Here is an 11,189-nt window from a genome sequence, read left to right as displayed (position 1 = left end):
TTTCAACTAGATACTGCCGAGCATATCTGGGTGTTGGCCACCCCTTCGGTCTATTTCAATCGGATATTGGGTCTATTTCACCCCTATCACTACCACATAATATCGTAACAAGTAAGCACATAAAACATAACAGATAGTGGTAAGCCAGACAATTATCACAAAGACAATCACCTCTATTACAACTACTAGTGGGACGTCATTGGTGCCTTTGACCCACTCATACAGGAAGGTAACTCACCTTGCAAGGCTGAATACAGAACCTCACGGTAAGAAATCTCTAGTGGTTTCCCTGACGACTTCTCGAGCTATCATTACCAAATAACACTTAGTTAAAATATATTAATCCTTCTTAGGGTAAAATGACTATTTTACCCTTGATCTAATTTGGTCCATGACCTAGACCCAAATTCATAACATGAAAGGCCCAATTCCATAAAGTCGTTCCAAGCCCATTAATAACCCATTTATGGCCCAATTTTCTAAATTAGGCCTAACTTCTCAAATGGGCCTTCGCTTTAGCCCAACATGTAATATAGTCTAATAACAGCCCAAAGAATGATCCTTCAAGGCCCATAGTCGTTTAGTCCAAGGAAATGGCCCAAAGAGGCCCACTAACGCAACGAATGTAGGGCATTCCTCTTTAGTTCAGATCGCGAGCCCCAATGGGAATGCATCGTGTTCTAGAGCCTTAAGCAGGGCGTTGGTGTCCAGTTTCCAAAACCGGCCATTAAGCACTTAATTCTTAACCCATGCTATCCAAACCTAGATCTAAGCTATCTAGGACCTCTAGAACTATAAAGTCACAGACTTGATGACTTTGCATGTCCCTAAAAGTCCCAATCCCAAGAAATAGCAATCAACTTCCATAAAGATAGCCATAACACTTGCATGCCGCCATTAGAACCTTAAAGATGGTAACTTTTCTGTACTAAGGACTCAAATAGCATCAAGGGTGGCAATCCTAAGTCCAGAAACGGATTTGAGCCATAAAAATCTATTCTTGGGACAAAAAGGTCCAGAACATCATTACCATTGATCTAAGCATACATGAGGCAAGTTATGAGCTTTTTACCTCAAAATAGTACCAAATGATGATGTTATGCTTGATACTTGAGCTCAAGATACTCAATTTCTTCTTCACTAACTTCTTCTTTCTCCTTCCAAGCTTAAAACCACCAAGATGAGCTTCACAAGATCAAAATCATACAAGGATGGAGTGTTAGGCTATCCGGGGTTTTTATGAAGTTGATAGGATGGTAAGGAGGTTGAGGTATGGGACATAATGCTCTTTATATAGGTCCTAAACCCTAATTAGGGTTTACATTTAGTGCAGTAATGCAGCGCGTTCGGGCGCCGCCTCCAAAATCCTGATTCAGCAGAAATAGTTCCTCCTTCCTCCAAACTTACTAATTACAAGGTCCAAAAGCAGTAATTCAATATATAAGGGACCAAAATGTAAATAATACCTGGACTGGGTGTTACACATAAATGGAAACAATAGGCCTTACAACATCTATTTATTCTAGTGGTCTATAATCCATTGATCTCCCATCAGTTCAAAACTCTTGTGCTCTCTTGCCACTACATGTATACAAGAAACTAAATGGGTCAGGCTTGGGAGTCTGGTGAGCACATAGGGTTTTCAACCCACAATAATTAAGTTTATTAATTTCAGCAATTAATTCAACCTGATTACCTGTTATCCTTATCCTCACTTTATGTCCCTAAAGCATCTAATTCAAGGGACCTAGCCTAAGGATTTTCATCGGGATGGACAACATTTCTTAGGGCATTCCTCAGCAATACATGTCAAATAAGCCAACCACAAGGGGAATGGAGTACACCTAGTGATCCCGTAGTTCAAATAAATACCTACAGGTGGTGAGTCTACCAACGTTCCACTAGACCGTCTAGAATAGTCCATGGTTTTCATATATACTTCGCTAGATGACTAGATCATCGTAAACATCGAGGCCTATCATCATTTATTTCATCATCTATATCATATACCCATCTTTACCTATCATAAATATAGGTATAAAATACATATACAATTTAAATCAAATAAAACATGTATAATTTGTTCATCCAACATAAATATCAAGTACACAGATAATATGCACACATAGCATGTAGTTTATAATGGTATCCCTAAAGAACATCGTGTTTTGAAGGTGCAAAATCCATGTGTTCATTGTGGAGCAAAATGATTTTAGTTTGAATTCACTACATTTTGTTGCATGGATGGTAAGACAAAGTAGCACATTCCTCTAATCCTGAAGAACTACTCAATCTCTTTACATCCGGAAACGAATTAGGTAGGACCTTTAGACAAATGATATGTTGCTACAACAACTTTTCTTTCACATCAATGGGCGTCGATTATGATAAAAGATTGACAAATATAACATCTAGGGTATACACTTTTTGTGTGAATGGAGGAGTATATCATAGAATCGATCAGTTAATTCCAAGAGACGGAATACCTCGGTACTTATAATTGTATTTTTTAGATTTTGATTATGAGATGTCACATAGAATCCAGAGGAAGAATATTGATAAAGAAATTGTTGAAAATTTGATTTGTGTTCTTGCTACAAACCCATACATGAACACATTTTGAAGACTTGTTGATCTAGGGCCATTAGACAATTACAGAGTCACTTTAAATGCATCGGTAGAATTTGATCAAAGGATATACAACCGACCGACCACATCTGAGGTACCATAATACTTATTGTTACAAACTATAAAATAAATAAATCATGTATGACATATGACTATACATATTGCACACAATATTTAATCATATCGTTTCTATCATAAAAACCTCAGGTTGCTGGTATTTGGGTTGAAGGTAAGGACAACATAGTCGCATATAAACGAAGTATTATTGTTTACGGAAGATCCGACAAACCGCAAAGAATTCAGTCTTACTGGGGATGTTATGATCCATTGTAGTATCCTTTATTTTTTCCTAATGGTGAGTCTGGACTGCATTATAATATCTCAAGACATGGATTTCCTATCAATAATATTATTAATGATTATGAAGAATGCGAGGAGGATTTAGAAGGTACACATATCATAACTTTTTAGATTTTAGGTAAACTAACAAACCTTACATTATGTACATATCACTAATTCCTTTTCACCACATCAACATTATGTAGACTCTTATACAAAAACATGGCAGAATACTATAACTATGCGAGAGTACTATTGCTATAAGTTTCAAATCCGGTTAACTTATAATGTAATTTAGTTTAGAGGGAGATTACTACAACAATTTTTGGTAGATATCTACATCAAGCTTGATACTTCATGTTTGGAATCTTGTTGAAAATCAGTCCAAAATAAGATCTGATTTATATCATGGTCTTCTGGACTGTGTTAATGCTGGTGAGGTTCGACCGACTATGATAAGGCAACGTGTTGTGTTGCCTACAAGCTTCATTGGAGGCCTCCATGACATGCGACAACGATTTCTTGATGCCATGACTTTAGATCATAGTGATGGGAAGCCTGGAATATTCCTAACAATGACATGCAATCAAAACTGGCCAGAAATAAAAAATAAGTTACTCCCTTGGCAGACAGCTCAAGATCGAACGAACCTTGTGTCAAGAGTTTTTCGTGCTAAGTTAGAGGATCTTAAGGAACAACTCTTCATGAAGCGCATCCTTGGTGTGGTGGGCGCACACGTTTATGTCATTGAGTTTCAAAAATTCGTTTTCCACATGCACATTTCCTCTTGATAACGATGTCTCCACACAAGCTTACTAATGCAGACCAGTATGATTAAATAGTATGTGCTGAAATTCCAAACCCAAAAAGGCATCCTAAAATGCACGAACTGGTTGTCTCATACATGATACATGGTCCTTATGCTAGCTTAAATTCTGATTGTCCTTGTATGAATAATGCACAAAAGAAATGTCATTTTCGATACCCTCGACAATTCAATGAAACCACATTACAAGGAAAGGACGCATATCCTGTGTACCAAAGGAGGGATAATGGTATAGAGTGGACATACGAGGCCATAAGATGAATATAGATAGGTGGTCTCGTATAACCCAAATTTGTTAATGATGTTGAATTGTCATATGAACGTTGAGGTTTGTTCGAGTATAAACTCTGTGAAATATGTGTTTAAGTATATTTACAAAGGTCACAACAAACAAGTTATCAATATTGATCCGGATGGACAACATGTTGTTATCAATGAGTTAAACGGCTTCAAGATGCACGATATATCTCACCTCCCGAGGCAATATGGATGATTTTTAGCTTCCCTCTTTCTCAGATATACCCTTGTGTGATGGCTTTACAGGTGCATCTCCCAGGTCAACAGATGGTTAGGTTCTGTGAGGATGATATGTTGACTAACGCTACTGAAAAGGAAAGAGATAAGAGATCAATGTTGACTGCATTTTTTGTAAAAAATAAAGAAGATATCAATGCGAGAGAATATAAATATAGAGATTTTCCGAAAAAAATTATGTGGGGTCCGAAGTTACGTTGTTAGAATCGTCGACAACAAGGACTAATGCGAGGTTGTTTGGTTTTTGCTAATCCCGCTGAAGGGGAGCGATACAACATTCGACTCCTTTGATCGCATATTAGTGGCCTGACATGTTTTGAAGATCTCTACACAGTCAACAACATAAAACACCCAACATTTCAGAAAGCAACTCTTGAAAGAGGGTTAATAGAGTCCGATGATTGTTAATCACAATGTCTTACAGAGGCATCTTTCTTTCAATTTCCCACTGCTCTTAGAAGGTTGCTTGCATCGATTTTGGTTTTTTGTGAGCTAGGAGACGTTCATAATTTATGGAATGACGACTATAATGTGCTTTCAGAAGATTATAGGCGACAATACGGAAGTATCAAGAGAGTCCAGAATATGGTCCTCACCGACATCATGGTATTCCTACAACCTATGGGTGATGATATTAATGAATTTGATATTCCAAAGATAGATCAAAATGTCGATTTAGAATTTGGAGTTTTTTATGAGGTACAAGAAGAATGTTCTATAGTTATGTAATCTGAACATTTAATTGTCCGAGATTTTCTCAATCCTAAACAGAAATTTGCATATGATGAGATCATGCGGCATGTTGATAATGATATTCTAGGAGTGTTCTTCATAGACGGTCCTGGAGGAACTGGAAAGACATTTTTATACAAAGCTTTACTTGTTAATATCCATTCGTGTGGTCATATTGCACTCGCCACCGCTTCAGCGGGTGTTGTGGCTAATAACATGTCAGGGGGAGAACAGCTCACTCTCGCTTTAAAATTCTCATCAATCTTGAAAATAATTCGGTCTGCAGGATTTCAAGACAAAGTGGCACTGCTTAACTGCTTCGGACTGCAAAGGTAATTATTTGGGATGAAGTTTCGATGGCTAAAAGATATGCATTAGAGGCTCTTGACCATACAATGAAAGATATCACTGGGGTGATGCTACAATTTGGTGGAAAGATAATGGTTTTGGGAGGTGATTTTAGACAAGTGTTGCCGGTCGTTAGACGTGGAACACGAGCATAGACGGTTAATGCTTGTATATGAATGTCACCTCTTTGGTCTTCGATTGTCAAGTTGCATTTAACTATAAATATGAGAGCAATAACGGATCCATGGTTCTCATACTTTTTGTTACGTGTCAGTGATGGAGTTGAAGAAACGGTGCACAAAAACTTTATTCGCATCCCTGATGATATGGTGATTCCCTTTAATGAAAAAGAAAATTCATTGAATTCTTTGATTGATGCAATATTTCCGTCCTTGGAAATTAATTGATATGCATTTGATTATATTATTTCGCGTGGAATACTATCCACAAGAAATGATAGTGTCGATGAGATTAATGATTATTTGATCGGTTGATTCCATGAAGAAGGGATCATTTTTTATAGCTTTGATGAAGCCATAGATGATATAAATAACTTCTATCCTGTGGAATTCTTGAACACTCTCAGTGTTAGTGGTTTTCCCCTCATTACCTAAAACTGGAAGTTAGATGCTCGGTAATACTGTTATAAAATCTCGATCCATCAAATGGAATGTGTAACGACACCCGATTGATATGTAAAAGTTTTTAGCACAATGTCATTGATGCTGAAATAGCTGTTGGTCAACATGCTAGGAAGAGAGTATTTTTCCAAGGATTACTCTAAGTCTACCTGAAGATGACATGTTCACGTTCAAGCTGAAGAGAAAACAATTTACAATTCGATTATGTTTCGCGATGACGATCAACAAAGCTCAGCGACAAACAATTTCAAATGTAGGTATTTATCTATCGGAATCGGTTTTCTCGCATGACCAACTTTATGTAGCATTATCTATAGGGATATCATGTTCCAAAACAAAGGTTTTAGAGAAGCTTGACGAACAATTCAACGACAGTGAAGTCTATACATCAAATGTGGTATATAAAGAAGTGTTGCACGATTAATAGTGCACAATCAGTCATCTATTTGTGTGCATCAATAAAAAGTCCTAACTTTTTCATTTTTAGTTCTTACGGATTTTGTTTATGCTAGCATGACTCTCATTGATAATTGTTTAGACATAGTAAACTATTTGCACAAAAGAACTAATCACCGTCTCTATAAACTAATTTCTGAAAATATTATTTGCACCCAGCGCTTGGCGCGGGTAAATGGCTAGTATGTATATATATATATATATATATATATATATATATATATATATATATATATATATATATATATATGTATATATATATACACACCATCTCATAATTTGGTACTGCCACTATTCCACCTCATATATATATATATATATATATATATATATATATATATATATATATATATATATATATATATATACCATCTCATAATTTGGTACTACCACTATTCCACCTCACACATACACAGGGGCGCACCTTTTATGGGGCCAAGAGGGGTTGTGGCCCCCTGAATTTTGGGCTAGAAGTAGGATATATATGTTCAATTTTCGAAATTATAAGCCCAGCAATGTGAGTTTTGGGCTGTGGCCCCTCCTGATTAGTTGATCCAATGTTTTGTTGCCAAGAAGCTGATCCAAGATTCCAAGAGAGAGACGATCGTCAATCAGCTTCCGCCTTCTGCCCCAATCTCCCAGGCCCCATCCTCAATCTTCGTTCAATCGCAAGTCAACTCCGCCAAATCAAATCCGTTCGTCGTCACTCACCTGCTCCTCGCGACGTGACGACGTCGCCTGTTGGGTGTTGCGCCACTGCGAACTGCGGTGCTGCTACGGTGCTACCTAACACCTGCTGCTCTTTGTCGCCAATCCCTAATTCCCAATTCCCCATCCTCAGGTATGCTTTCAGCTTTGAGCAATCGAGCTTTCAAGTTTCAATTCGGATGTTGTTCAGCATGTTCTTCAGTTCTTGACTTCTTTCCTGTTAGAATTTTAGGAATCAAACTAATTTTAGGAGCCTATTTTATGAACTGATATGAACTGATATGTCTAGAATGAACTATTTTGTTGCTTTTCTTTTATATTTGATTGTTGTTGGAGTTTTAGGAATCAACGAATTACACATTGCTTATTTTCTTATGAATTGTTTTTTGATTTTGATTTTTATAGATACAATCTTGTGAAATATGAAAACCATTCATTCTATCTTCAAAAGAAAGGTTGATAATGAAGAAATTCATGATAGAAATGAAGAGATTAAACAGCACAAAGCTTCAACAAGTGAACCACAACCATAAGAACATGAAAATCAACAAGAGAATGATAGGAATGAAGCCACACAATCAAATCCTAATGAGGTGGTCCAAGCGGATCTTAAGCAACTAGAAAGAGATCCCGTTAAAAGAAAACAAATATGGGAATATCCGGTTAACTTAAGGGAAGAAGTAAGATGAGCCTATATGAGCTTAGGACCTTTCCAAATACGTCTTAAAGAATATCATGCTAAAGGTTCAAAGAAACATCCTCGTAGATTTCAATGTTCTTGGTTCAACATTTTCCCTAATTGGTTAGAATATTCTCCAACAACACATGCATCCTATCGTTTTATTTGTTTTATATTTAACGATAAACCAAGTGTGTCCCATGGTTATGATGCATTTACTATTAAAGGATTTGACAATTGGAAGAAAGTTAATGATGAGAAAAATTGTGCATTCTTGAAGCACATTGGTTGTTCACAACATAGAAATGTTGTTGCATTCGCTGAAAATTTGATGAACCAAGAAGCACAGATTGAAAATATCATAATGAAGCAAAATGAAGAGCAAATATTGAAGAATCGTTTACGATTAAAAGCTTTGATTGACACAATTTGTTGGTTGACATTCCAAGCATGTGCTTTAAGAGGACATGATGAATCTCCTAATTCCAAAAATCGTGGCAATTTTTTGCAACTACTAAAACTTCTAGCATCTTATAATGATGAAGTTGCAAATGTTACATTAAAGAAAGCTCCTTATAATTCAAAATATACTTCTGGATAAATTTAAAAAGAAATTCTTAGTATTATTGCAAATAAAGTTAGAAAGCATATTCGTAGTGAAGTGGGTGATTCATATTTTTGTGTCATGGTTGATGAGTCACGTGATGAGTCTAAAAAAGAGCAAATGGCGATAGTTTTGAGATTTGTTGATGTTGAAGGGATCATACGGGAAAGGTTCTTGGATTTGGTTCATGTTAGGGATACCTTATCATTAACCCTAAAAACAAATATGTGGAGACAACTTTTGCACTATCAGTTTGATTTTAGTAAACTTTGTGGCCAAGGTTATGATGGTGCTAGTAATATGAGAGGGGAATGGAACGAATTACAGGCACTTGTTCTTAAGGATTGTCCTTATGCATATTATGTTCATTGCTTTGCTCATAGATTACAACTAGCCTTGGTAGCTGCTTTAAGGGAAATTATTCTTGTACACCAATTTTTCACAAACTTAATTTTTTTAATTAATGTAGTTTGTGCTTCTAGTAAGCGTCATGATGAGTTACAAAAGGCGAAGGCAACTGAGATTGAACAATTATTGGAACTAGGTGAAATCGAATCAGGAAAAGGATTGAATCAAGTTGGGACATTAAGAAGAGCTGGTGATACACGTTGGGGTTCTCATTTTCATTATGTTTGTAGTTTGCTTAACATGTTTGATTGTACTCGTGTTGTTCTCCAGGGAATAATTGATGACGTATCTGCTACTTAATCTCAACACGGAGATACAGATGTTGCTTATTGTTTCCTAAAATCATTTGAGTTTGTGTTTATTCTTCACTTGATAAAGGAAATAATGGGGAAAATTGATATACTTTCTCAAGCTCTACAAAAGAAATCTCAAGATATTCTTAATGTCAAGGAGTTAGTTTCAGCAACAAAGGAAAGTCTAAATGAATTCAGAAACAAGGGATAGGGACTCTTTACTTGCACAGGTAAAGTTTTTTTTTTGTGAAAAACATCAAATAGATATGCCGGATATGAATGCTACATATAATTCTACTCGATACCGGCCTCGAAAAACAAATAATCATGTTACTATTGAACATTTTTATCGAGTGGATTTGTTTACAACCAGATTGGACAAACAGTTACATGAGTTGAATAGTAGATTCAATGATCAGGCGATGGAACTATTAAGTCTTAGTTCTACTTTAGTTTCAAAAGAACACCCTAAAGTGATTAAAGTTGATCAAATTTGTCGTCTTGTTGTGAAATATTATCCCGAAGATTTTACGGAGCAAGAGAGAATCCAATTAAGATATCAATTGGAGATTTTTAATATTGATATGACAAAGAATCCCAAGCTTAGTGGTGTATCAACTATTGCTGACTTATGCAAGGGTCTTGTGGAAACTCAGAAACGTGAGACGTATTATTTGCTTGATTGAGTGGCGCGGTTAATCTTGACACTTCCAATTTCTACCGCAACAACAGAGAGGGGATTTTCAGCAATGAAAATATTCATGAACCGTCTTCGCAATACGATGTTGGATGACTTTCTCGCAAACAACTTGGTGGTTTACATAGAAAGATAAATTGCTGAAAACATTTATTCGAAGTCGGTAATTGATGAATTCAAAGACCTTAAAGGTCGTCGGGCTAAGTTATAATAATTTTTTCTCTAGTTATTTTTTGTGTTTATTTGTAAAAACAAATTTGGTTTTTTTTTGTATGTAAGAACGTTAATTTTAATTTATAATACTTTCGGTAAATCGGCCCCCAAAAAAAAAATTGTTCAAGCTCATACACAAAAAATATAAGTCTTAAGCAACTACTCGATATAAACATATTTCATGGCAGCAAGATAAACATATGCTTTTTCTTTATATATATATATATATATATATATATATATATATATATATATATATATATATATATATATATATATATATATATATATATATATATATATATATATATATATATATATATAAAGAAAAAGCATATGTTTATCTTGCTGCCATGAAATATGTTTATATCGGGTAGTTGCTTAAGACTTATATTTTTCGTGTATGTGTGAGGTGGAATAGTGGTAGTACCAAATTATGAGATGATATAAATAAGAAGATGGTGACAATACAATCACTTTCCATGTGGAAAGTGGGAAGAAATTAAGAGAAAGATATTGGCAAAGAATCTTGGGAAGATCAAGAAAAGTAGGGATGAGATTGAGGGCAACCTTTTGAAGTGTGAAGAGTTCACATGCCCAAACGCTAAAAAACTACTACTCCCTTTCTTTTCTCTGCATCACTTTCTCCAACAAGTTTTTATTTATTTTTTTTTTTTTATTCCTTTTTAAAAGTTAATATTCCCCTCACAACCCGATACCTTTTTTTTCGTTGCTCTTGCTTATGTTTTTTCTTGTTAATCATGATATTTACAAGGAGTCAAATATTCACCTTATACTTAATTAACCAAAAGTAAGCTTCAATTGTTTTCTAATGCCAAGCAGATTTTTATTGTATAACATACGCTTTCAAGTTTACATCTTTATTTACAGTATGGAGTAACTTGCAAAAATAACCAAATTTCTTAACAGGGTTTTATTTTTTTGTGGACTTAAGGAGTGAAGTTGTTATTGTGTGACAAATTGCTTTAAAGACCATATAAACTGCCAAAATATGCGAAATCATATATGAAAAATCACATATATTTATACATATCGTGTTTGGTACTATAGGGATCCTTGCAG

The 11,189-nt window shown here is 35.3% G+C and overlaps 3 protein-coding genes across 3 annotated transcripts; all 3 read left to right on the top strand.

Moving 5' to 3' along the window:
* Positions 1-7,907: 7,907 nt before the first annotated feature.
* Positions 7,908-8,492, top strand: LOC145044291 (uncharacterized). The gene has a single exon (XM_078993171.1). It carries the CDS (start codon positions 7,908-7,910, stop codon positions 8,490-8,492), a length of 585 nt encoding a protein of 194 aa, XP_078849297.1.
* An 84-nt stretch (positions 8,493-8,576) lies between these two features.
* On the top strand, positions 8,577-9,203 carry LOC145044288 (uncharacterized). The gene has a single exon (XM_078993169.1). It carries the CDS (start codon positions 8,577-8,579, stop codon positions 9,201-9,203), a length of 627 nt encoding a protein of 208 aa, XP_078849295.1.
* An 84-nt stretch (positions 9,204-9,287) lies between these two features.
* LOC145044287 (uncharacterized) lies at positions 9,288-9,882 on the top strand. Its single transcript, XM_078993168.1, has 2 exons — positions 9,288-9,378; positions 9,461-9,882. Exons 1-2 carry the CDS (start codon positions 9,288-9,290, stop codon positions 9,880-9,882), a joined length of 513 nt encoding a protein of 170 aa, XP_078849294.1.
* The last annotated feature ends 1,307 nt before the right edge of the window (positions 9,883-11,189 follow it).

The sequence above is a fragment of the Lactuca saligna genome, chromosome 4 (assembly GCF_052625555.1).
Source record: "Lactuca saligna cultivar CGN05327 chromosome 4, ASM5262555v1, whole genome shotgun sequence".
Classification (NCBI taxonomy): Eukaryota; Viridiplantae; Streptophyta; class Magnoliopsida; order Asterales; family Asteraceae; genus Lactuca; species Lactuca saligna.
This window is presented reverse-complemented; position numbering and strand designations above follow the sequence as displayed.

Excerpts from the sequence above, each read along its gene's own strand:
- LOC145044291 (XM_078993171.1), top strand. The coding sequence starts at position 7,908 with ATGAGCTTAGGACCTTTCCAAATACGTCTTAAAGAATATCATGCTAAA.
- LOC145044287 (XM_078993168.1), top strand. The coding sequence starts at position 9,288 with ATGGGGAAAATTGATATACTTTCTCAAGCTCTACAAAAGAAATCTCAA. Across the intron at positions 9,379-9,460 it reads AGTTTCAGCAACAAAGGAAA|ATATGCCGGATATGAATGCT; the intron begins GTCTAAATGAAT and ends AACATCAAATAG.
- LOC145044288 (XM_078993169.1), top strand. The coding sequence starts at position 8,577 with ATGGTTGATGAGTCACGTGATGAGTCTAAAAAAGAGCAAATGGCGATA.